Genomic DNA, 27,589 nt, shown 5'->3' with positions numbered 1-27,589 from the left:
AAAATTTCCACACTGCACAAATTTCCACTTTCACAGATAATCCAGTTTCAATCTTGCTTTACAAAGAGAGCATAGTAGAACCTTGTTTGCCACAAAGACGCAGTAAAAGAAAAGACACAAGCAGACAATTTGGAATGCGAGATGCTATGACCCACGTCTTTATTTTACATTGCCCCCTTCAACGATTGATTCAACCTCCTCAGAACTTCTGGAACTGTTTCTTGGCGGAGCCGGGGGCCTGCGTGACCTTCAGGACGTTGAACCTGACTGTTTTGCTGAGAGGACGGCACTCTCCGACAGTCACGATATCACCGATCTTGGCATCCCTGTGTAGGGGGAGAAATATGCAAAGAAGGATTGTAATGGAATCAAGTTTAATATACACATTGTTAAAAGTTTGCAATGCAGAGCCCCTGTATCAAAACTAATAACACCAAAGTTTGCATGAAGACAATTTGCTTGACATATAGCTACTGTATATGAAATATGAATGTGTATACTGCAGATTCATTGCCCGGCCACGAATGGGGCACCGAGAGGCTAATGGGCAAACTACTAAAGGCATGACGGCTTTACGTCTCCTCTGGAGGACGAAGCAATGAGGAGGACATGCCTTGCCTCGGGGCACTATTGCTGCTGTCGGGGGACTTGAACCAGGAGCCCCATGATTGAGAGTCTAAGATCTCATCCACTAAGACACACACTGGCTCCTTGACAGCTTTAGCTTGAAGAGTTTGTAGATCATACTGAGACAGTGTAAGTTGTGAGGTGTAACAGGTTCCTTGTTATAAGGAGGTTCCCCACATCCTGACTCTACCAGTAATACCTTCTTAGCAGCCAAAAACAAAACAAAACAAAACAAACAAACAAACAAACAACACAAAAACATTCATTTCATAAAAAGTGTTATAATAGTAACTCTTGCCGGAATGGCAACTTTCCATAGCATCAGCCAATCAGGAAGGGAAGCTGGATTCTAGTCGTATTACTATGACTTGCCATTCCAGCAAGAGTTGCTATCATAACAACTATTTATGAAATGGGGCAAAGATGAATCAAAATCTACTGTAAAACCAAAATTTCGTGTGCATGAAACTTTTGCAAATTTTGCAAGGAGCAAAGATATAAGAAAGTAAAAATGCATGCAGAAGGTTTCATCAACACAATGCATTGAATGCCAGTGTAAATTCGTAAAAATTTCATGCCGTGAAAAAGGTCCTCAGCTCCAATTTGGGAAAATTTCATGGAGAAGGTATTTCTGGTTTCACAGTAAATGTCGTGAGGTTACCTGAAGCAAGGGGAGAGATGGACCGACATAGTCTTGTGCCTCTTCTCAAATCGGTTGTACTTCTTGATGTAGTGCAGGTAGTCACGGCGGATCACGATCGTCCTCTGCATCTTCATCTTGGTGATGACCCCCGACAAAATTCGGCCACGGATGTGGACGTTGCCGGTGAAGGGACACTTCTTGTCGATGTAGTGACCATCCCGAGCCTTTGACATAAGCAGACAATTGACCTTTGACTTTAGAACACACTGAAATTTGATGGGACAGGTAAATTGCTACAATATTTCATTTCTAATTGTACATGAAAGCACCATACCTGAGCTATTAGTGCAAGTTCAATACAAACACTACACAAATATGCACACCAACACACTCTAGTTGCCTGAAGGTGTAAAAGTTTTGCTTCCCAAAGGGTCACACATTCTGAACAAAGAACACAGCACACACACACTACACAAACATGCATACATGTACTACTACGTTACCGATACTTGCACAATGCAAACAAATAGGACCACACTCTCAAAGTGCAAAAGTAGGCCGCATCAGTCTAATGCTTTGAAGCAGTGTCAACATCCCGTTGCCGGGTGATATGAAGACCATCGTGAGAAAACATCATCTGCAGCCACACCTTGGTTTCACTGTTGTTGGCAAACTTGTTGCCTTCTAGTGAAAAGTTTTGGTAACTTTCCTGTAAAGCACTGCATAACTGTGTATAACAGCTTCTTTTCTAAATCCATGCATTCATCAGAAGCAGACAAGCTCTGGAAGTTTTATGGAGTTATGGCACTGCAGTCCTAACAGGTAAATCTTGGTTGAAATCTCTTGAAGCCTAGGTTCCAAAACTTTCCTTGGTAAATATTCTTAGAAACTCTAGCCATGATTTCACCTGTACCTACCTTTTTAACAAAGGTTGTTCACAAAATGTAGACAGCTTTCCTGATACCTCCCCAACATAGCAACAAGTATGTAGCTGGATTCCACATATTGAAATCTAGTCAGTAGAGGCATACAACACCTATTTTATTAGTAGGTTTTCACAGCCATAACAGGATTTCACTGGTAACCCAGCTTACTCAGAGTCCAGAGTGATTTGAAGCTTTGTTCTCCTGTGATCATATCACAGCTAGCAATCTCTAAAAAATATTTGGCACAGGGTAGTTGATTGCAAAGCAGTTATCATCATTTTGTGTACAGGTCTCTTCTTTTTCGGGACTGAAGTTCCTATTTCAGTAACTCATTTCTGATTGGACTTCATATATTAACACTTTATCCAGGTCCCAGATGCAAAAATCGACTATTTTGCCTCATGAAATGTCAGCTAGTCACAGCTATGCTTCTTAGCCTGAAACAAATGACTCTCTGGTCTGAGAGGGGCAAGCCACTACTCACCTCAGCTGGGGTCTTGAACCCTAGACCAACATTGCGAACGAGGCGCTGAGCCTTCTTGTTTGAGGCCAGCAGTCGCTTGTTGTTCTGGAACACTGTTGGCTGCTTCTGATAAGCCCTCTCCGACTAGAAGTTAAGAGGGAGACAAAAAGAAGAATAGATATATAGAAAAACGCTTCTGAAAAACAGCAATGCTTAAGTTAAGAATCCAGATCAACAATTTAGAAGGGGGGGGGGGGGTGGCAAAATCTCACTTTGTAGTACTGTTAATCTGATCCACAGAAACTCTTGCAAAATCACAAGTTTGCATCAGTGGAGTGCTAAACAGCATTGTCAGCATCCATTCCTCAAGGAGGGAATATGAAGACCATCGTGAGAAAACATCACTTGCAAACTTGCAAATCTTAGGTCAGTTTTATTAGTTCATTTTGATTTATTGGGCAGCTCCTCATTTACATCAAACATTAATGTTAGTTCTTGTTTGTTGATGTCTTCCAATCAATATTATACAGCCACGATTCTCACATTCGCTATTTATAGTTGATGATGATAATGATGAAACAGCATTTATGTAGCATAATTGTGACCCTGCACGATAAAACAAACAAAAAGGCACCAGACATTGATTTTTAGTTAAGGAAAGATTCTAAAAGGGCAGACTCTGAGCTTTAAAATGATGTATAACTCAATTCAAATGGACACTCCTAACCTATCTAGATATTGGAAAGTAAGCACTCACTCCGAAAAAGCGCGAAATGAGAAAAGAGGCTCTGAAGTACAGGGTCTATCTGTCTTTTCAAGCGTTTAATCTTTATCAAATCATGCTAGATGTGCGATGAATGGGACAAAAAACAGGATGTTAACCACCGGAGGAGCAACTACAATGGGACTATTAGATTATATTGAATTTGAGCACACTCTAGCAACATATTTTGTCTATGATTGACGCCAACTTCCAAAGCAGTAGTGTTATCTTTTCAAAAGTTATCAGACTTGAAAGTGACGAGTTTGCATAGGGTTATCAAGAAATGAAAAGGGGCCTCTAAGACATACCTGATCTCACTACTCTACAAAAAAAAAGGGGTTGTAGAAAAACTACTGAAAATGCACTTTCCCATTCATTTTATGATCCCAAACTCAAGAATAATGTAGAAGAATAGCTCTTTCAGAAAATATGGAAAACTCAAAATTGATTTGGTTGACCCGTTTCACCTTTCCTGACTCATGTGAAATCAAGGGGTGCGACTTTTGTTCGTTTTGTGGTGCACGGTCACAATTTATCTGTAAAAACTTTCAAGGGTAGCTGGTTCCCAAAATGTGTCACACATCATTAAGTTGCAGGGCCACACAGGACTGCCAATGCCAACTCTCCACACAATCATCAGTGCCAGAGTAGCTCAGACTCGACATATTTCACCTGATTCCGACTGTCACAATCTGTGATAAACAAATTCTCACCCTGAATACCATATAAAATCATAAGATGGACACGTATGTAAAAAAAAAAAAGTCTCTGAAATACTAAGAATGTAAAATCCGTTGCATAAAAACACTGGTTGGGAGCTCCCAACCAGAATTTTGTGATTTCAACCGGAAAAGAATCCGGGCCGCAGATCAACTTGAAAATAACAATTGTCACAACTAAAATGGGGAACAATGCAATGGCAACAGCAATGAATGGCCAATGCCCCCTCCCCCTCCCTGCCCTCCTGGGCCCCCTCCCATTGACTAATGTGCACCACAGGCAGGGCACTCCGAGTCATACACACGGGCCACACCGTACTGTCCACCACACAGCACACTACACTCAGAGTCACACTCCACAGCCAACGTTACACTACAGTGAATAAATTACAGCTAACGTTACACTCGCAGTCACACGTACACGCACCAAGACACAGAGATTGCCGTAATCTGTATTGGTGTTCCGCAATACAAACTGCCTGAAATTAAATGAGCCTTTCAGATTAAAAAGAAAGTAAATGCGAGACCAATCAGGCGCATATCAATTAAACGAATTCCGCGTGCATCCGTCCGTAGGTTTCCGGACGGAAATACACATCTTTTTAATGCTCATAGCCTCTCGTGGAATTTAGCGACCGTACGGTCAGTCCCGCTGCTTTCCCGAGCGAACGGTGTCTCTTGTGAAAAAGGAGTGATATTTTACACAACGAATACCACACTTACAGGACAAAGAATCGCATCTAAATGTTGGCATAGTTATTGCATTATTTTGATCCATGACTATGTTTTCGATAGGGACAGAGGATTTGCAGAATTATTGAAATTTGTTCATGCAAACTCGCCAAACACACCTGATCGGCCATGTTGAAAGGTGAAAGAGAGTGTGCGAGTGTAAGAAGACCCACAATGCACTATATCGCTGTCCATTGAACACAACTTCCGGGAGGTTTGGACGTAGATGGCGCATAACCTCTTTGTCATTCAATCACATTTCCTCAACGATGGCTAAAACTGGACTAAGCTTGACCTCACTTTATGTCATACCCATGCAGATTGTAACTTCAAAGACATACTCGATTATTTTAGTTCTATTCAAAATTTAAGAAAATTAATTGTTTCTTTTGATAATATGCTATACACTTGTTTCACTGTAGCCCCACTTTAGTCCAAAAAATTGGCAAAGTTATCTTTTTTTTTCTCTTTCTTTCCTAATCATTTATTCTCAATCAGCATGCTAAAACTAAATACAATCTAGATAAATAAATAAGTAAATAAATACATAAATAGATGCCTAATATGCCTAATATGCCTAAGCATTACCATACATGTCATATTAAGTCTCATGCCTGACGGGTAGGGCCTACTACTAATGCTTACGTGCCTGTCAATTTTTATTCTTTTTAATTTTCATTTTTTTCACTAGCACCTCAAAGAAGTAAAGCCTCCCAAGGCACATGCACACACACACACACACACACACACACACACACAGCACACAAAATATGTGGATTTCCAATCACCAATAGTCACATTTTGAGACATAATGATGCGAATAACAGTCACATTGTATTATATATACCCAATATATGAATTATTTTCTTTTTCAGAATAAGTCAAAATATCACATCTCTTCCAGCTTGTGCACAATATGTTTTCACCCAAGAATGCATGAATCATAACTTCTTGTTGTGTTTAAAAGAAAGAAGAGAGAACAAAAATGGGGCCTTGTACAACAAATAATTTGCCCGATAATCATTACTTCAAAATGTTTAAAAGCTCCTTGGGGGGGGGGGGGGGGGGGGGGGAGATCCCCACTTCCAAGATCCCGGTACATGATGCCCTGGGAAGTGCCATGGTAACAAAAGAATCCAGCTTCCTGATTGACTGTTGCTATGCAGGGGCGGATCCAGGAATTCCGTAAAGAGATGGCGCGTTTACAAAATTAAAGGGGGGCGCACGCACCCCTCCCCCCATGTTTTTCTTTTATTTCTTTTGTTTCAACAAAAAATAAAGGGGGGGGGCGTGCGCCGGTTGCGGTCCTCCCTGGATCCGCCCCTGCTATGGGAAGTTGTCCTTCTGGCATATACTCTGTAGTACTAAAGTTCAGGTCCTTGAAAGTCTGTAGGCCTACCAAACAGCAAATGTGCCATGGTGGAAACCCCCTGTGCGCCACATTATTCTGAGACACAAATGTAGTCATGCTTTGGGAAAACATTCTGTTTTTCAAATCTATGTAATTTTTGTACATTTCTGCTAAGCTGGACACATAAGTAAAGTTGTAGAGAAAATGCCAAGTTTTGCTTTGATGAAAATTGTATGACAAATCTATGATTGTTTTTCTTTCAAATGACTATTATATACATTTGAACAAATACCCAAGATCCGAAATTCCACCATTGTTATGTTAAATAATCCAAGGCAGACGAGGGTTATTGAATTTCTTTGAAATGTAGAACAGCAGTTACAATCTTACAAAATACATTTGCCCAGAAGGAGACAATTGATAGAAATCATAGCACAAGACAATGTTTATTGTTATCATACAACATCTTACACGCACACACAATAAAGAACTACCAGTAAACTTTCACAATATCAGTCTGTAGCAATATGATTTAATCAAATGTAATTTCACAAAATGAAGATAACATGGACAATTTTTGTCCAAATTCCAACAACAACTTACAGGAACACCTTGGCTTACTGTCAGCATTATACATTGTACAGCTTTTTGAAAGAATTAAACGAAACTTAAGAAATTCATGCATTTGTACGTAGCAAGAATGAAGTCTGAGCACACATAAGAAAAAATGATCAATTTTCTTTTGCAAATTCCAACAGACTTGAAAGAAAATAATGCAGGCATAACAGTTTATTTATCTGTTTACAAGCTTAAAAACACTCTGAAAGAATCAAAATCAATGGTAGTAACTGGCAAGAATGATGCAATCTGTATGGATTTCAAACAAAATGAACCATTATCTGTAATTCCGACAAAGAACATATCAATGTCATGCTTCAGTACAATTATCAGAGTCATATCACTTTCAATTACATACAGATTTTAATAACAACAAAGTCAAAATGCTGAAACTGATAAGACATGACTCTTTATCATGAAATTCAATGGAAATGTCATGCAAACCTAACCGATTACTTACATTACATCGCCTGCATCAATTTCAGCATGAAGTCTTGTGGAATGAAATAATCTGGTACGGTAAATCAGATGTATGCTTGTGTACAAGAACTCTTCGGTTGAAATGTGAATATTCAGTGGATACAAAAGCTTAACTGAATAATACTAATGAAACAGTTCCCTTTGATGAGCCAGATATTAATTATGCAAACACCAATCTCTCTACAAACTGCTAAAGAATCTTGACATTGGCAACATCAACATAGAAATGACACTTTTCCTCATTCAAAATGACATTTGATTTCAGAAATGACAGCATGATTGTCAAGTTAGGAAGTAGCATGTGTGATATTAATCAAAAGGTGGAGAATTGAGAAATACGATCTTCATTTCTTTGCATTATTTGAAAATAACAGAATTCACCATGGTATGTAGACTTGAAATACAAATTCATTGGTCCTCGAGACTGGCAGTTTTCTTTCATCATATCAAAATTTTGTTATAACCAAACAAATAAACAATAAATACGTAGAGTAGATAATATTGCGGCCTGAATTTCTACTTCGTTGTAGGTGGAATTTCGTTTTAACAGTGGTCGCTATCACAGTGAGTGCACTGTAATAATGACAACGTAAGGCTCTAGGCTCTGAAGACGGGGTCTGCCATCTTCAAATATGTTTTAATACAAAAGTCCATCTGGTTGTTGGTCAAGATGATATGAGATGATTACCTGAATGGTGCGAGCCATACATTACCTCCCGCCAAGGAAGGTGGAGGTTAAGTGATCATAAGCATCAGTTTGTCCATTTGCAAAATAACTCAAAAAGTTGTGTACAGATTTGAATGAAACATACAGGAAAAGTTGAAGGGGTCGGTGCAATATAGTGCTAACCCACACAATAGTCATTTTGAGATAATCGCTGTTGAATTTTTGGAAAGTCCATACATTGTACATTAATAAAACATGAATGCATGCATTTTTTACCACCTTATTGGTTAAATTCCAATATGATATTTTCACGGAGGTTAGAGTGAAGGATAAGGATTATGAAAATGCATGTAACTCAATTTTGACAAAGTGTGGGTTAGCACTATATTGCACCGACCCCTTCAGTTGGTAATGACACAAGCAACAGGTGATTAAATTTTGGCAGTGATCCAAGAAATGCTATAGATTTTTAAAGGATTTATTATCTTTTGGCATATAAGGTCAACGCACATGGGAGTTCTAGCTGCACGTTCTGGAGGTTTACATACGCGCACTAAAGCACGCGCTCTGCTGATGACGTAAACAAAAGGCTTCTATTTTGGGAAATTGCAAAAGCGCTTTGTGGAAATGAGTTGCTCTCTGAGCGCTTTTCTAGTTGTTTAATTTTTACCCGTCAATTTTATGATTACAATTGACCCTGTCTCCCTTACTCATCTGTTCCACTTTTTTTTTCTTTGTTTAGGGGGTCAGGATTTCAAGTACACAACTTTGAACTTTCTGGGTCGTCCTGCAGGCTTCTTTCTCTTCACTGGTGGAGCTTCTGATTCATCGACTTCGTCTGAATCAGAAGGTTGATGATTGTCCGGGTTGGCATCAGCACCAGGGTAGTAAGCTCTGTATTCTGCTGGGATGTTCGGGAGCCTCTTTGCAATGGACTCCTCTTTGTACCCAGGGATGGGTTTTTCCTCCAACAGGGGCAGTCTGGGAGTCGTGCTGACGATATCTCCAAGTTCTGCTGTGGGTGGTAACCCTAGGAGCTCGGCCAGTATCGCCTCGCGAGTGGCGGCCACATCTGTGCAGAAGGTGTGCTTCAGTCCGCTCTCATCCGTCACCAATGACTTGTACACCACTGCTCCTCCAGCCACCTCAAAGCAGTAGTTCTCTGTGAATCCCGAAGGAAGCGGCTTCAGATGCTTAGCCAGGAAATGTTCCCAGTCACAGAAGACTTTATTCCCAGCGTTGAAGAACTCAGCGTGCATCCCAGGTACTGAATTAAAGGCATCAACCACCTGGGAAATATAGGTAAATTAGCAAAAAATTAAGAAGCATAGATATAAATGTGAAAGCAGGAAAAAGCCATAGCAACTACATTCTTAACCCTATTCCCACTAGCAAAAAAAAAAAAAAAAAAAAAAATTGCATAAAATTAGCACAGATTAACATAAAATACATAAATCAAAAATGGAAAAATCTAGTCTTGTAGATTACATTGGCCTCTACCTTAGTGCAAATTTTCACGAGGATTGCGCGATCCATGACCGAGATCTGAAGGGGGGCCAAAAAGCCCCCCCCCCCCCCCCCCCCCTTGGTCTCAAGTCAAAAAACCCGGTGGGATTAGGGTTAAACCACTTTGGTATATATACACTGTACATGTATTTCACCCATTGAGGACGGACTAATTTTGCTACAACACGCATTTCCCATAGACACCTGCCAGAGTATACTCGGAACTCTTTCTCAAAGGGTTAATAAATCTGGACCGCAACAGATGACAATGACTTTGGGTGTACTCTTTACATTTTCATTACTTAGTCCTTTGTCAGAATGGACATAAAAAATCAAATTATTCAATTTTCATAAAATTCCCAACAATGTACCACTGAAAATAAAGTTAAAACAAGGAAACTTTTTTTTTATAACAAGCTACCTCGGACCATTATAGTTTCCTTGATATAGCCATTTCTTGTTTGATGAGGGATTATTACAAAAGAATAATGAAGGTGTGAGAACTGCAAAATTGCCTCGTTATATCTCGTCAAATCCAACCTTGCCATATCGAGGCTCCACTGTCGAAAAGACTATTTTGTGAGATAATTTTCTGAAATAATCACCTGATCTGGGATGAAAACATTCTTCTTGTACAATGCCCGCCGGCAGGAATCCATGGCCTGGTCTGGCTTCATGTGGCTGAGTCCAGGGAGCAGATAGAAGGTTGATACCTGATCGTACAAGAGGAGGCTCAGGAGACAGTCGAACATCAACGTACACTGAGTCTTGTTGCGTCCAGCACAATTGTCCATAACTCTGATGACCATGGTTGGAGGGGGGACACCTGCATCCAGCAAGTTCCTCAGATATTGGCAGTGGTAGTACCAGCGCAGCGAACTCGTGGCATTGCCATCCTTCCCTGCCGTTCTCTCGTCATAGAGCAAGACGGCGTTCTTCTTCTGGGTGACATCGCAGATGTTGAACATGTGGAGGTGCAAGTCTGAGTTGAAGTAGTTCACATTGGGAGTTGTTAGCTTATAGGATGGCAAGGGTATGGCTTGTCCGTAGTCTTCACAGAGAATTACAATCTTTCTTGCTTTCTCCGCTGTTGCTGAGGTGAAGCATTTGTGCTGGATATCTGGAGATGGAAGTAGTAAAATAATTGACATTAGTGAAGCAATGGCATAATTTAATATGAAGTTCACTTGTACATTTATTTATTTATTTATTGTAAGCAAGACATAAAAAAAAAACAACAATAGCAAATTGAAGCCATAGTCCTAACATTTTCACCAAACATTGCAAAAACAGCAAGATTAAAAGAAAAATGCCTCCAAATTCATTATATCTTTATCAAGCATTGGGAAACAGCAAGATAAAAAGTAAACAAAAACCAAAAGAAAAAACTAAAAATAAGGCAACAACACATGCAGCATCGGTAATGTACCTCTAGCCTGTGTCAGAATGAACCTGTCGAAGACAAGCTGATTTTGCTTTAACACGCATTTCCCATAGACACATGCCCGAGTATACTCGGGACTCGTCTTCAAAGAGATAATGATAGTAATAAATATGAACAAGGAGCTTCAAACAGACAGCTCTTGATAAGACATAACTTAGAAAATGAACATCTTCATATAAATTACTCCCTTGTAGTAAAAAATGAATGCCCACTTAATTACCACATTCAACACTTACCATCATCTGTTTTTCATTCATGGCCTACCAAGTACGACTGTGATTTACTTAAATTACAAATTAGTCAATGGATCAACACTCACTGGTATTGGGAGATGGATGACCACAGTTTGCAGTAGAGCTGGCTTGATCGTCTTCTGTCCTGCCCTCGGCTTCAACGAGGATGAATCCTGCAGTTAGTTCATTTGAAATGGGACAAGAAGGTTATATGGCAAAAATAATGAGAATAGAGGTGGGCTATAGAGGGTGACATTTTCAGAACATGCTCATCACACCTTAGTTTGATGACTTTTTGCCTACTGACACCATTTTAAAAAAAAAGAACGAAAAAAATGCAAAATCCGGGGTGCCCCGGCCGAAATCGTAAAAAATCCAAGATGGCCGCCGTTTCGGCTTTAAAAAGACATTTTTAGCCATAACTCGGCTATTTTTTGGTCTATTGTGATGATTTTGGTGTCTAACCCCATGTTTTAGGGGTCAAGGAAATGGATTATCATGATAATTTTAGTGTAAAACCTAAGCTTTTACATGAAACTAACCTTTTCCCCATATTAAGGGTTAAATTTCCTTCTCCTTTACCCCTACCCCAACCGCCATTTTTTGCACTTTATTCCGTATTTTTTTCAAGTCATGTTAACTACCATACTCTTAATAACAAGTTCTAGCAATCTCTTTTTTTTTGTTTTGTTTTGTTTTTTTTTACTACCGACAATACAGCAAGAAATATACAAAATAACTTACGGTATACATGTATGTGTCATGCCAATACTGGTCATGTGGCTGGTGCATTCAAAATGCATGGTAACTGTGGAACCAGTATTGTACTGTATCTGCTTTATAGTGTCCATTAACATTTTGGTCCTATAGATATGATAATAAATATTCCTTCTCCTTTACCCCTACCCCAACCGCCATTTTTGGCACTTTTTTCCATATTTTTTTCAAGTCATGTTAACTACCATACTCTTAATAACAAGTTCTAGCTATCAACGTGGTGTTTTCTTGCAACAATACAGCAAGAACTATACAAATAACTTACATTATACGTGATTTACATATGTGTCATGCACTGCAGGTCTGAATACCAAATGTTTATCAGCACTATAAAGCAGATACAGTATAAGCACTGGCTTCTGTTACAATGTACCATACATCCTGAATGCACAAGCCACACTATACCGATATGTGCATGACACATATATGTAAACCATATATAATGTAAGTCATTTGTTATTATTTATTATTATATTTATTTATTTATATTGTTAAATGTCTTATGACCAAAATGTTAATGGACACTACAAAGCAGATACAGTATTTAATACTGGTTCCACAGTTACCGTGCATTCTGAATGCACCAGCCACATACCAGTATTGGCATGACACATACATGTATACCGTAAGTTATTTACATATTTCTTGCTGTATTGTCGGTAGTAAAAAAAACAAAAAAAAAAACAGATTGTTAGAACTTGTTATCAAAAGTATGGTAGTTAACATGACTTGAAAAAAATGCAGAAAAAAAGGCAAAAAAATGGCGGTTGGGGTAGGGGTAAAGGAGAAGGAAATTCAACCCTAAATGTGGGAAAAAGGTTAGTTTCATGTAGAAGCTTAGGTTTTCCACTAAAATTATCATGATAATCCATTTCCTTGACCCCTAAAACATGGGGTTAGACACCAAAACCATCACAATAGACCAAAAAATAGCCGAGTTATGGCCAAAAATGTCTTTTTAAAGCCAAAACGGCGGCCATCTTGGATTTTTTACGATTTCGGCCGGGGCACCCCGGATTTTGCATTTTTTTCGTTCTTTTTTTCAAAAATGGTGTCAGTAGGCAAAAAGTCATCAAACTAAGGTGTGATGAGCATGTTCTGAAAATATGACCTAAAATTGACCCTCTATAGCCCACCTCTAATGAGAATACAAAATGTATGGTCTATGCATTAAAATGGGAAAGCCTTCCACCTTAGCTCCCACCCCCACTTATTTTGCCATAAAATGGTACCACTCTGCATTATCCAACCCTTACAGCTTTATACATATGTGGTCGGGCATCACCGAGGCTACTGAGGGACAGTGCGCATCCATGAGTACAGCCAACAGTAACAAGAGCAGGGCGTCATACTGTGTATAGTGGCACTGGAAGGGTAGTACCTGGTCTGTTGTGGACAAGGGGACAATATTTGTTGGGGAGAGGACATACAAAGAAGCCTTTCATAATTCTGAAAATTGTCTACCACAGTATTAAAACTATTTACATAAACGTGACAATCAGATGGCTGTGATTGAATTTGCATTTTTGTTTTGGTGTTAAAGAGCAAACCAAGCGAAACTGCCTAGATGATCATCATCAATATCATCATTTTTATGATGCCGATTCATGATACCAACTCTAAATTTGTTTGCCAATAACCAAAAATGTTAATTTTGTTCAACTCATCCTTGTGTATCACAGCATTTACATGAAATCAATATCAATGTAGTTACTAGACAATGTTTATATTATTGTTAATATTTTTATGAAAAAACTGTGGTTAATTGTGATGCATCCTTAATTGCAGTAACTTGTTCTGACAGTAGGCCTACCTGTCAAGGGTGTATGTTCCTGGTCATCAGGATCTACCACAAGTGATATAGTCTCTTCAATTGCACCGTCATTTGGGGCCCACGCCTTCTGGTATTGAGCTATAGCCGTGTTCATGTCTCGCCGCTGACGAACAGCATCATCGAGCCATGTTTCCTTTTGAAGCCTCAGCTCAGCCCTCCGTTCATCGGACGTTGTGGGATCGTTCAGTTCGACATCAATCCTATAGCAGCAGCTACACAAACCTGTGGACGCTGTCTTCAACCTAAGCCTGGGTTTGAAGGCTCGTACATACTCCCTCCATCGAACTGGACTCAAAACTCTCTCCCCGCCGATGGACCTCTCCTCCTTATATTCTCGGTAAAGTTCCTGCCACTCCTCTGCTCCAATGTACTCCAGAGGTTGCCGATGACAGCACGGAAAACTCAGTTCAATATCCCAAGTCATTATTTGCCTCTTAATAGCGTCTCTATCTTCATCGCTAGCAGCATGCCAAGGAATTCTCGGCCCTTTCTCCACTTTTTCCGGGTCGAATTTGGCAAGGCGTGAAATCCTAGAGCCCCCTACGGGTAGGATTGATATGATTTCAATTTGCGACAGACCCTCAGCCAGTAGTTCCAGGATGATGCTGTCCGCTCTCGGCGGCGGCTTCTGCTTCTGATGCCAGCGGCAATGGCACTGCTCCAGCGCGTCGTCCGCTTCGCTGTCAGCGTCTCTTTCTTGTTGAGCCTCGAAGAAATCCTCGCGTATTTCACGTATCTTTTCCTCCCCTAACTTTCTCACAACTCGTTCAAAGGCATTTTTCAGTCTATCCTGCCTCGTTAGTTTCTTGTAATGTTTGTTGGGTTTAGATAGGCCCTTGCAGTAGACCCTGAAAGCTTGCACGGACGACATGATGAACGCTTCAACACCGACCGCCACACACGTACGTACGTTCGATCACACAATACGAGTTACTGTATGCAGTACATGTAGTAGCACGCAGCAAAGATTGTACAGATGAAGCGAAGATGGCCAAATTTACTCTCAGTCGAAAAGTGAAACGCTGGCGAGGAGTGCGCCAACTAGCGTTCAGCCGGAATAAAACTCGGCGGGTGAAGTTCGGTGTTGCCAGATGGTGATTTTGGTAACCAAAAAGGGTGAAATTTGGTGATTTTTGAAGTTGTTTTTTGACAAAATTTTAGCCTGGTAACCAAATCAAAATTTGGTGATTTTTGGTAATTTTTTGGTGATTTTGAGACCAAAGAAAAATAATCACACTAATTGAGAACGAAAATGCATTTTGCCCAAAGTTTTCCCCTTATTTCCTGTAGAAACATAACATGTGCCCCTTTTTGCCACTCACCACCTGTCCACTGACCACACACAAACACTCATATATCCATATTATATCTTACATATTTTGCATTTAGTGTGTGTGACTACGGCGCGCCGTAAATTGCACAGAGACGCGCGCAGAGTGTTTGATAAAGGTTTATTGACATCATTTTGTCTTGAAATTGAAGCATTACCTATGCTTTTCCAAATTTGATGATTTTTTTATGGCTTTTGGTGATTTTTCACATGCTTTTTGGTGATTTTGCTCTGTTGGGACCTGGCAACGCTGGTGAAGTTTCCATGCTTATTTTACTGTGCCTGAGCATGCCATATTTTCCGATAATAATGTTTGTGTGAGACCAAAGACAGGCTATCTGAAAGACAAGAAAGAAGGTATTTTCTGTAGATTTAAGGGCTTTTTACACTTGTGTTTCTTAACCCCGGACTTTCTCTGACCCAGGACTATCGTTAGTCCCGTACCAATTATTTTTTCAGCTTTTTACACTCGCCAATTAGTCCCGTACTATCTCTTGTCCGGGGCTAAGGAGAAAACTGACCTTTTTACACTCGTATTTCTTAGCCCCGGACTTTCCAAACCCCATGAATATTCATAATTACGCTGTGTACTGTACACGTACACGCACGCACCGGCAACACTTGATTACCTCGTTTCTGATTGGTCAGTGAGGATCGGACTTCATCTCCGTCGCTTAGCCCAGGATTATTTTTTCGTTCTGTTTACACTCACTTGCTTGGCACCGCAATTGCGGTCGCTTAACCCCTGCTATTTTGCAGGGCCAGATAGTACCGTACTATCGGTGGGGCTAGCCCACTTTGGCAAAAACGAGTGTAAACAGAAAGTGGGCTAAGGATAGTCCAGTACCAACGGTGGGGCTAAGGCCCCCCCCCCCCCTTAGCCCCACCGTTGGTCCGGGGCTAAGCAAAAATTTACAAGTGTAAAAAGCCCTCTAGAGAGTTATGAGTAATTATAGGAATTGGTTCACCAATAGCTACACCAAACCATCAACAGGTTCATCATTATTTCAATTTCCAAGTTTCCAAGTTGGGTTGAATGTAGATTAATATACTCTTATTATACAGTATACTATATAGGTAGTCTATATAATAGCACCAACGTATAGCCATCGGGAATTGAACCCTCTTCCAATCCCCCCACCCCCCCCCCCAAACACACACACACACAGTCACAGTGAGAACTTTTTGCACCAGACGTTGTAAACGGAGCAATTTGATGCATTTTTGCATGTTTTATCAACTTAAAACGGTCCCACTAGTTTAAGGTAGCAGTATTTTGATGTGAACAATCTGCCCTAAAAATTTTATCATTCAAATCAATTTCTTGGACGCTGTCTGTTCAGCAAACAGGAAGCATGAAAACGAGGGTGTAGGAGAGGGGATGATTTTGCCTTTTTAGGCCTGAAATACATGCAGCGATCTGGTGCAAAACCTTTGGTGAGATACTTAATAAAATGTTTTTGTTTTTTTATCAGCAAAGAAGAAATAAGCAATGGGAAGGTAGCAAGATACGTCTCCCATATTCGAGGGAGCTTTTTCATTTTTGGAACTGAAATTCTGTATACGATCATGGCACACACTTTTGCTGGAATATCTTGAATTGTCAATCAGAGAAGTGTATAGCAAGTAGGCCTATGTGGAAGGCAGATACAAATGAAGATGATGTGGGAAGGGAAAGGCCTTATCCCCCCTCCTGCCAACATGAGGGAGACTAATTGCAGTTAAACGTTCTGATGCACACATTTTGTTGCATATTTGGAAAACTCTCAATGTTCAAAGTGTGGCCATAGTCTACATGTATAATGCACCGGCGTAAATCCGTACCGAGGAGTGGGGGGGGGGGGGGGTGATTGATGATAGTCACCATTACATGCTAGTACTATAACGATTGCAAGCCCTAACCGGGCTGGCGCAACAGTTTGGGGGGGGGGGGGGGAGCTTGGGGATAGTGGGGAGCTTGGTCGGGGGCTGCCCCCTTTTCTTGCAGAAAACAAAAGGTTGAATGTTTGCATCCCCGACAATTTTTTATTTTTTTTTGCATGAAAATATAAGATGGAAGGGAAGTGGCAGCAAAAAATGTGAAGACTCTTTGTTCTTTTTTTTTACACAATATAAAGACATTTTTATTTTGCTGTTTCGTTTTTCTTTTATTTTCTTTTTTAACGAAGATTTTGTCACCCTCACTTTTAAATACATAGCCTCGACATGCATAGTGCAAAAATGAAATCAATATAAGAGAGATAATAAACGGAAAGATGTTAATTCCGCAAATGCCACGGGTCGTCAGCAGCACACCAGGGATCACCAGTGTTTCGGCCATTTAAGTGCTGTACACCTCCCCCTGGCTGGCCGGTGCTGCGTTGGGATCCCCTTGACAGCACCCCCATGGCATTTCAAAGAAAAGAAAAGGAAAAAAAAAAAAAAAAAAGGGATTGGCATCAATCACCTCTCCTCACTCTCAAACACTCTCTCTACACCCCCCTATTCCCACCACCCCCCCAAGCCTTCCCTACTATCCATGCAGATCCTGTCTCTGCTGCCCCACAAATTCTCCTGATCCACCTTTCCCCGTCCCTACCACCTATTCCCATCCCTCTGACCCACCTCCTTACCGATCGACCAGCATATCCCCTGCACCCCACCTCTACAGTATGCACCTCCGCTCTCCACCCCCTTTTCTCACACTCCTCCCTCAACTCAGCATACCTATCCAACTTTCTTTCCCTTGCCTCATCCATCCTTGTCTCCCATGGCACAGTCAGCTCCACCATTGCTAACCTGTGCACAGACCTAGCTACCAGCACCATATCCGGCCGAAGGGCAGTTACTACCACCTCCTCTGGCACTGTACGGTTTCCCTCATCCACCCGCACCTCCCAATCATCCCCCGCTGCTAATATTCCCCCACCATCATCCCTCTGACCCTTCTTTCTCACACTGCATCTCACACCCTCCTTCACAAACCGGATTCCCCTCACCCTAGGAGGCCCATTCTTCTTCCTTGCCTCCACTGCCACCCTCGCCACCTCCGCCATCTCCTTCAACACTTGGTTATGCCTCCATGTATAGGCCTGTAATAGACCTCCACATGCTGACAAAATGTGCTCTAGTGAGCCCTTCGCCCTGTTGCAGACCCTGCATCCACCATCCTCCACAATGCCCCATCTCTGAAGATTTACTGGAGACGGCAAAACATCAAAGGTGGAACTGATCATGAAGCGCACAGCTCCAGAGGACATTGACCAAAGGTCATTCCATGACACCTTCCTCTGCTCCACCCCTTCCCATCGGGTCCATGCTCCCTGCACTCCCTGCTGTACAGCCTTGGCAAAGCGGTACTCCTCCTCCTTCTCCTTAACCGCCTCCACCACCAACTCCCTCCTACCCTTCCTGCCTTGCTTGCTGTACCATCTAACACCCTGATGGAACCCGACCCCTTTCCGACCCACCTGAACCGCACCCTGCATCTCCTTCCACTTTGCCATTGCCACTGCCTCGTCCGCAGCCTCCTCCGCCCTCCACTTCCTCCCTGTGCGGATCGGTGGCCTAACTCCTGCTATTACCTGGTCCTTTGACTCCCTCATCATCATCACTAGCCTAACCTTGCCAGCTTTAAACTCCTCCACCACTGACGTCATAGGCAATTGCAACCTGCCTGATCTGCAAAAGAATGCCAGATCTGTAAGCATTCTTGGAACGCCTAACCACTTCCGGTAGTACGAGTTCATCTTCTGCTGCATCCTCTCAACCCTGGACACTGCCACCTCGTACACCTGCAGTTGCCACATGATCCGTGGTAGCAAGCCAAACTGGCAGCACCACACCTTCGCATTCCCAGGGATGAGTGTCCTGTCCACCCTCTTCAACCACTCCACCACTTTCTCATAGATCTGAACTCCTCGGTGCCTGTCATTCAACTTGCCCTCATACCACCGCCCAAGGCTCTTTACCCCCTGCTCAGTGACCTGAGGGATATCTTCTCCCCCAATCTGAAAACTCCTTGCGACCACCTTCCCCTTCCGCACTGACACTGAGCGGCTCTTCTTGGCCTTGAACTTCATCCGTGTCCAGGCCACCAACTCCTCTAACCTATGGAGGCCATCTTTGACCTGGGTCTCGTTGCCAGACACGATTGTGAGATCATCCATGAAAGCCCTAATCGATGGCACAACCACATCTGCAGCCAGCATCAACCCCTCAATTCTCGGGGCCACACACCGGGTTAACACTTCCATCCCAAGGACAAACAGCAGCGGCGAGACTGGACACCCCATGGGGATGCCAATTTCTAGCGCTTGCCATTCTGTTGTGTAAGTCTGGGTCGTGAATCTCATCCTGAACTGGCTGTAGTAACTCTGCACCATCTCCCGGATCACCCTAGGGACCCAGAAAAACTCAAGAGCAAAGCTGAGATACCTGTGAGGAACTGATCCATATGCATTTGCAAGATCCAACCAGATGACTTCCACATCCTCCTTCTCACGTTTGCACCTCTGGATTGACTCCCAAATCATCTGGACATGCTCCGTGCACCCAGGGAAACCTGGTATCCCTGCCTTCTGTATAGAGGTGTCCACAAACTTGTTCTTCATGACAAATGCTGACAACCGCCTCGCTAAGACACTAAAGAGGATCTTACCATCCACGTTGAGAAGCGAAATCGGTCTAAACTGGCCAATGCCTTTGGCATCCCTCTCCTTTGGGATATATACCCCTTCTGCCACACACCAGCTGACTGGAACAATCCGCTCCCGCCATAGCACCCTTAGGATCCGCCACAGCACCCTTCGGACACGAGGACAGTACTTGAACAGCTTGTAGGACAAGCCATTCTGCCCAGCTGCACTGCCAGCTCGGGCCTTTTTAACCACGGCTTCAACCTCCCACAACTTCAACTCACTCAAGTCAAAACTGACCTCTGGCTCCTGTGGCCTCAATAGCCCTGCCACCCCAGTAAAAGGCTCCTCTCTCCTCCCATCACAGTATGTGGCCTTCAGATGCCTCTCGAGCTCTTCCTTCGACACCTCCAAACTTCCTGAAACCCCTTCCTCAAACAACCTCTTTGTGAACCTGTGCGGATTCTTATAGAACTCCCTCCTCTCCCTCCTCCTCCTCCTCCGCTTCCTACACTGATATTCGGCCCTCCTAACATCCGCATACCTCTTCTTCAGGTCCTCATACAGACCCTTCAGACTAGCCCTTTCTCCGTCTGCCTGCCTCCACCTACGCCGCAAGCTCTTCTTCTCCGCCCTCAATTGGGCCATCAACCGCTGTCTCCTCGACCCTGATTTTCCAAAATCCCCCTCTACATTCCCCCCACCTCCACTACCCACAGGCTTTATCTCAAACTCTTCTGCACAAGCCCCATAACACAACCCCTCAAACATACGCATCTTCTTTTCAACACTCCCAGCCAATTCCACTTTCAAAACTCCCGCAAGCTTGATGTCAAAAAGCTCCCACTTATCACTTCTCGCCGGTGGCCAAGCAATCGGCTCCTTCCGCTCAAACACAGCATGTAGAGCATGCTGAGGGTCTCCGGCTCTGTGGTCTGAAACCTGACTGGGACCTCCCACTGTCTCACCCAGCTCAGTGCTGGTGCAGTCATGCCCTACTGCCACTCTTCCACAGCTCGTTCTTGCTCTGTGAACTGCCACACCTCTCTTCCCCTTGAACCTCCTCCCGCATCCCGCACACACACCCTCTTGATCTTTGTTCATTGTCGTGAGTCAAAGTACCCGCCCTTTCAGAATCCAGTATGGATTCTTATTCAGCACGACTCAATGCGAAAAAAGCGGATGAGGCGGGTGAGTAGCCTTTCAGTCAAGTGGGCACACACTCACCAATAGGGGTGAAAACCCCTCCCACTGCCACCCCTCAGCCCTGGCGCACAGCCCTACGCCGCAAATGGGCCACACTTAAAACCGGTAACTCTGAGGGGCCGGTTATTTGCTTGCCATAGCCATCAGGGTAGCCTTCCCTGATGCCCCACCTATCCGGGGTGTCACTGCTCTATTCGCAGTCGTCACCTGGCCTCTCCCAAGCGTCTCAAAAGCAAGATAATAAACGGAAAGATGTTAATTCCGCAAATGCCACGGGTCGTCAGCAGCACACCAGGGATCACCAGTGTTTCGGCCATTTAAGTGCAGCACCCCCATGGCATTTCAAAGAAAAGAAAAGAAAAGAAAAAAAAAAAAAAAAAAAAAAAGGGATTGGCATCAATCACCTCTCCTCACTCTCAAACACTCTCTCTACACCCCCCTATTCCCACCACCCCCCCAAGCCTTCCCTACTATCCATGCAGATCCTGTCTCTGCTGCCCCACAAATTCTCCTGATCCACCTTTCCCCGTCCCTACCACCTATTCCCATCCCTCTGACCCACCTCCTTACCGATCGACCAGCATATCCCCTGCACCCCACCTCTACAGTATGCACCTCCGCTCTCCACCCCCTTTTCTCACACTCCTCCCTCAACTCAGCATACCTATCCAACTTTCTTTCCCTTGCCTCATCCATCCTTGTCTCCCATGGCACAGTCAGCTCCACCATTGCTAACCTGTGCACAGACCTAGCTACCAGCACCATGTCCGGCCGAAGGGCAGTTACTACCACCTCCTCTGGCACTGTACGGTTTCCCTCATCCACCCGCACCTCCCAATCATCCCCCGCTGCTAATATTCCCCCACCATCATCCCTCTGACCCTTCTTTCTCACACTGCATCTCACACCCTCCTTCACAAACCGGATTCCCCTCACCCTAGGAGGCCCATTCTTCTTCCTTGCCTCCACTGCCACCCTCGCCACCTCCGCCATCTCCTTCAACACTTGGTTATGCCTCCATGTATAGGCCTGTAATAGACCTCCACATGCTGACAAAATGTGCTCTAGTGAGCCCTTCGCCCTGTTGCAGACCCTGCATCCACCATCCTCCACAATGCCCCATCTCTGAAGATTTACTGGAGACGGCAAAACATCAAAGGTGGAACTGATCATGAAGCGCACAGCTCCAGAGGACATTGACCAAAGGTCATTCCATGACACCTTCCTCTGCTCCACCCCTTCCCATCGGGTCCATGCTCCCTGCACTCCCTGCTGTACAGCCTTGGCAAAGCGGTACTCCTCCTCCTTCTCCTTAACCGCCTCCACCACCAACTCCCTCCTACCCTTCCTGCCTTGCTTGCTGTACCATCTAACACCCTGATGGAACCCGACCCCTTTCCGACCCACCTGAACCGCACCCTGCATCTCCTTCCACTTTGCCATTGCCACTGCCTCGTCCGCAGCCTCCTCCGCCCTCCACTTCCTCCCTGTGCGGATCGGTGGCCTAACTCCTGCTATTACCTGGTCCTTTGACTCCCTCATCATCATCACTAGCCTAACCTTGCCAGCTTTAAACTCCTCCACCACTGACGTCATAGGCAATTGCAACCTGCCTGATCTGCAAAAGAATGCCAGATCTGTAAGCATTCTTGGAACGCCTAACCACTTCCGGTAGTACGAGTTCATCTTCTGCTGCATCCTCTCAACCCTGGACACTGCCACCTCGTACACCTGCAGTTGCCACATGATCCGTGGTAGCAAGCCAAACTGGCAGCACCACACCTTCGCATTCCCAGGGATGAGTGTCCTGTCCACCCTCTTCAACCACTCCACCACTTTCTCATAGATCTGAACTCCTCGGTGCCTGTCATTCAACTTGCCCTCATACCACCGCCCAAGGCTCTTTACCCCCTGCTCAGTGACCTGAGGGATATCTTCTCCCCCAATCTGAAAACTCCTTGCGACCACCTTCCCCTTCCGCACTGACACTGAGCGGCTCTTCTTGGCCTTGAACTTCATCCGTGTCCAGGCCACCAACTCCTCTAACCTATGGAGGCCATCTTTGACCTGGGTCTCGTTGCCAGACACGATTGTGAGATCATCCATGAAAGCCCTAATCGATGGCACAACCACATCTCAAAAAATGAATATGGATATTCATTTTTTTCTGTATGTAATAATGTACTATAGATATTTCCTTACACCTACTGCCTTTCTAAATTTTCTTGACTTAAATCAATTAAGACAATCATCCCCAAGGGCATCGTTCAGTTTAATTGATGGGAGTGGACAAAAACATTTAAAAAAAAATCTGCGCGAGAGAGCGGAGTGACCGAGAAGGCGAAGGGAATGGAAGGGACATGGGCGTCGATCCGTTTTCACGATTGGGGGAGGGGAACTTGGAGTTGAAATATCTGTGCGAGGGTGTGGCAGGCTTTGCACTTTTAGACCTGAAATTCAGCGATCTGGAGTACACATTTGGTGAGATGTTGGATTTTTTTTTCTAGAAAAAAAAATAAGAAAAAGAAATATTCACAGATAATTGAATGGCTTAATTGTGATATCTCGTTCCGAGTGTGCGACATCACCGTGTAGGCGTACTAAAATTAATGATACGTGGAAGTTGTCAGGGGAATGGGTACGGTGTGAGAATTCAGAGGTGGCTCCTTCCCGAACGGAACGTTTGCATATTACGATTGACATAGAGTTTTGGAAAATAATTACCAAAGTGCTCACAGAGTCTAAATCAATAGATAGAACCGACAGCGACCGAAACGAGGATTAGGAAACTTTTACATTCAATAGAATTGAAGTCATGGATATGATGCAATCTTAAATAAAACATTTTGGAATCTGTCAATATAATGTGCCAGGAAAAGAGCCGAAGTGTGGCGAGGGAGGGTGTGGGAATGGGACGATGCCCCCTTACGAGGGAGAGATTTTGCTATTTTAGAATTGGAATTTGATCTGGTGCACACTTTGAGTGAAATATTGAAAAATTATAATTTTAATAAAATGCTGAAAGTGAGAGGCTTCATGCACATGCTTACTACAGTATACACGCAATTTTCCATCCCCCTGCCTTCCAGTCCTCGGTCCAATTCATTGTTTTGGTTTGTTTGTATGTTTTGTTTTTGTTTTTGTTTTTGTTTTTTTTTTGTGTTTTTTTTTTTTGGAAGGGGGGGGGGAGGGCAAGTGCCCCCATAGCGCCCCAAGGGGCCCCCACCCCACCTGTTGGCTACGCCAGTGCCTTATAAAATAGTAGTCAAATAATTCACTCTACTTGGCAAGTATTCAGTTGAATACAGAATCTTATGTGTAACTCTGCAGTTGTGTATTGCCATAATTTTATTGTGGTTGTTTCAATCATGAAAAGCCAAATAAGGAGAAGTTCAGTTTATGTCGAAGCCATCTTTGTTCTGTAAATGCAGTGTTTAATAATGTTCAGTCCCTGTAAGCATGTGTATAGCGTGAATGACACGGGAAAGTTGTGAAAGCTCTCTAGATTACTGATTGAATCGAATAAGCCGCTGAGTGAATTAAAAAAAAAAACTATTGTCATCTAACCCTATATTCCCAGGGGGGGGGGGGGGGGTGGGGAGGCGCCATTTTGCCCCCCCCCCCTCCCTCGACGTTTCGCGTTATTATTCCGCAACGAAAAAACAAAAAAACAACAACAAACAAACAAACAAACAAACAGTCTTCAGCACAAAAAGCAAAGCCTTTAATTACCACGCTCACTTCAGGGTCTCTATCTATTTCTTTGTAGTGCCACTTGTATATGCACTTTCTTTTCATTTCATTTCATCTAAAAAAAGAGAAAAAAATTGGGGGCCGAAAGTGGTGACACCTTATGTATTCCTTTGTATGGTGGAAAAAAAGTACGCCTACAGCCGCGGTTCCGCCAGCCATGAGTAATATGCCTTCCAAGGGGGCAGGTATACAGTCATCGTGTATTGTCAATAAAGTCCTAATCAGTTGAAGAATTAAAACAAAGATTTATAGGTGATAATAGGACAATAAAATGAAGTTGTGTTGAGTGGCTGAAACAATATTATAATAATTATAGAGTTCATGTCCCATCATTCTTTAGTGCAATAGGCCATAATAATTATCTATTTTCGCGGAAGAACCAAAGGTACAGTATTTGTTTGCAAAACCGATATGTCCATATTTGCTACATGGAGATATTTGCGATTAAAGGTCAAGAAAAATAAAGAGAATAACAAGAATGTTTTCTTCTTCTGACCATAACTTCCAAGATGTACCTTTATAATGATTGTTCTAGTGACCAATTTATTTATCATTTATTATCATTTAGAAGATATTATTTTGTACTTTATGACAGAGACCGTACTTCAAAATCTTCAAAAATGTACTTATCGGATTTTGCGAACAAACTCTTCAAGTGATTGATTAATGCATCAGGCGCATTTTTTCCCCCTTTTTTTTTTAAATAATGTACAATAGGCCATAGGCCCAGACATGTTCTCATGCTTTGTACTCAGTCTGGTCTTCAACAACAATTGCTTTTTGTTGTCGTAAGTTGTTGTTGTAAATTGTTGTTGTAAGTTGTTGTGGTTGTGGTTGTTTTTTGTTTGTTTGTTTGTTTGTTTGTATGTTTTTGCCGGGTACAACAGCTTTTTACTGCCCCATCCCACCTCCCCGGGCGTATCGATAAACATGGCTTTCAGTCCAAAGACGAAAATAGGGTTAAAACAATTGAAGAGTTTGTTCGCAAAAACCGATAAGTCCATTTTTGAAGATTTTAATGTACGGTCTCTGTCTTAAAGTACAAAATAATACCTTCTAAATGATATATTGGTCACTACATATAAAGGTACATTTTTGAAGTTATGGTCAAAAGAAGCAAAATTTTTCTTATTATTTTCTTTATTTTTCATGACCTTTAATCGCTAATATCTCCATTTGGCAAATATGGACTTATCTGTTTTTGCGAACAAACTCTTCAATTATAACTAGATATAATTATGCAAAGCAGCTGACTAATGATAACATTGTTGGGATAAGATAATAATCAATGTGATTTTGTAAAGCAACTAAAGCGGGGATGAATGGGCTTCAAATGGCGGTATTATCCGCCGATTGTGCCGAGGCGTAGACTTGGCAGATATAGCTGCTACAACTGTAATGGCGTCAGGAATTTGTTGGACCGTGCGCGTAAGTAACAAAAGATGGCGCTACACAACGTAAGTTGCGCTGTCCGATGAAGGAGATCGTTGGTTAGTTCGAATCCAAACCGATTAATGCCCATTTATCACGGCTAGAACACGGAATGATCGTTGTCTATTTACGTCGATGAAGGGCATTTCGTCCATACTTTACATTTTGTCCTATTTAAGCAAAATGAAATTTCCATTCTTAGATATATTAGGCGCATCGAATATAAACATTAGATTTGATTATGCATTTATGATAGATAGATTATTATATACTAGATAAAATAACACCAGTTGGTGTGGACTTGATTAAGCGTTATTAAAAACTAAAATTATAAATACAGCCGTTTCAATGTGATCACAGAGTATGTACAATCTTTGAATGTATTTTTGAACTTTTTCATTTCATTTTCCAGTTCATTCCATTTATTTTCATTTTCAGCAAAGAGTATCTGTGTACAAAACATACCATAAAAGGCAATATATGATTTATATTATACAAATATGATTTATATTATACATGATTATGATACATAGTACTTAATATCGTCACAACACTTAGAAGTAAATTGTATAGATAAGGGCTTAATTGGAGTGAAGTTATTAATGTTGTCTCCACGGTATTTCTGTTACAGGGACTCTCATAGACAATGTGTACAACGCTATTTGGGGTTTTTAACCTGTTGCATATACTGAATTCTGAAATCTCCATAGATTTAATGCACAGGCTACCAGGTTCCTGCATTAGAACTGGTTAATTCGCACTTGTACATCGCCACACTGCGGATTAAGTTACATGGAAGTCGCAGTATATAGCATACGAAGAGAGGAAATTTATGAAAGGGTTATGTAACGTTCATTTTGATATCGTTATTGCTATGGGAAAGGACTTCGTAGGGCTATAGGTTCTCAGAAACGATTAGACGAGTAATTGCAGACTTCATTGCACGTTGGATACATTTAAATATTTTTCAGCTGGTGTTTTCGTGACATTATGATTATCTTGTCATTGGCGTAACGACGACACAACCCACTTTCATCAGTGTAATGATGTTTGCGTTTCGCAAAAAAAAAAAAAAAAAAAATGAGTTGCAATAAGCACTGTTGCAATAAGGACAAGGCGCACATTTTGCATAGCAGTTAGGCCTATACATAGAGAGGCATTTCATTGATGTCAGATTTTTTTTTTTCTGACAAACTGTTATAAGCTACATTCTGTAATCTGACATCCTTGCATCTGATTGGCTAAGAGCAAATTTGTCACACACACAAAAAAAAAATGCTCCATGAAATACGCCCTCCCCCCCCCCCCCCGCCGTCTTCTAGTTATGACGTCATAAACGTATAGCAACCGTCAGTATAGGAGATGATTCTTGACCTACGGGTATTTTTCTGCGAATTCGATGCGAATATAAACATCACAAGCGTGTCATGAATGCAGCCAATTCATCTTTTATTGTGTAGCATGGAAAAG

At 42.4% G+C, this 27,589-nt stretch overlaps 4 protein-coding genes and 2 non-coding genes across 6 annotated transcripts; all 6 read right to left on the bottom strand.

Annotated features, from left to right (window-relative positions):
- Positions 1-135: 135 nt before the first annotated feature.
- LOC140226419 (small ribosomal subunit protein uS17-like) lies at positions 136-5,031 on the bottom strand. The gene is made up of 4 exons (XM_072306894.1): positions 4,993-5,031; positions 2,681-2,803; positions 1,289-1,494; positions 136-326 (listed from the first exon to the last, which is right to left on the bottom strand). Exons 1-4 carry the CDS (start codon positions 5,002-5,004, stop codon positions 200-202), a joined length of 468 nt encoding a protein of 155 aa, XP_072162995.1. The 5' UTR covers positions 5,005-5,031; the 3' UTR covers positions 136-199.
- On the bottom strand, positions 1,825-1,912 carry LOC140226720 (small nucleolar RNA SNORD35). Its single transcript, XR_011900996.1, has one exon. It is a non-coding gene; the product is annotated as a small nucleolar RNA SNORD35 (small nucleolar RNA).
- Positions 2,978-3,069, bottom strand: LOC140226719 (small nucleolar RNA SNORD35). Its single transcript, XR_011900995.1, has one exon. It is a non-coding gene; the product is annotated as a small nucleolar RNA SNORD35 (small nucleolar RNA).
- A 1,703-nt stretch (positions 5,032-6,734) lies between the features above and the next one.
- On the bottom strand, positions 6,735-14,654 carry LOC140246927 (uncharacterized). Its single transcript, XM_072326247.1, has 4 exons — positions 13,763-14,654; positions 11,259-11,345; positions 10,101-10,615; positions 6,735-9,278 (listed from the first exon to the last, which is right to left on the bottom strand). The coding sequence occupies exons 1-4, from the start codon at positions 14,652-14,654 to the stop codon at positions 8,736-8,738; spliced, it is 2,037 nt and encodes a 678-aa protein (XP_072182348.1). The 3' UTR covers positions 6,735-8,735.
- A 2,930-nt stretch (positions 14,655-17,584) lies between these two features.
- LOC140246925 (uncharacterized) lies at positions 17,585-20,833 on the bottom strand. The gene has a single exon (XM_072326246.1). The coding sequence runs from the start codon at positions 20,831-20,833 to the stop codon at positions 17,585-17,587; it is 3,249 nt and encodes a 1,082-aa protein (XP_072182347.1).
- A 531-nt stretch (positions 20,834-21,364) lies between these two features.
- Positions 21,365-23,041, bottom strand: LOC140246924 (uncharacterized). The gene has a single exon (XM_072326245.1). The coding sequence runs from the start codon at positions 23,039-23,041 to the stop codon at positions 21,365-21,367; it is 1,677 nt and encodes a 558-aa protein (XP_072182346.1).
- Between the last annotated feature and the right edge of the window lie 4,548 nt (positions 23,042-27,589).

This window comes from Diadema setosum, chromosome 3 (assembly GCF_964275005.1).
Source record: "Diadema setosum chromosome 3, eeDiaSeto1, whole genome shotgun sequence".
Lineage (NCBI taxonomy): Eukaryota > Metazoa > Echinodermata > Echinoidea > Diadematoida > Diadematidae > Diadema > Diadema setosum.
The sequence above is the reverse complement of the archived record's forward strand: the minus strand, read 5'-3'. Positions and strand labels throughout refer to the sequence as shown.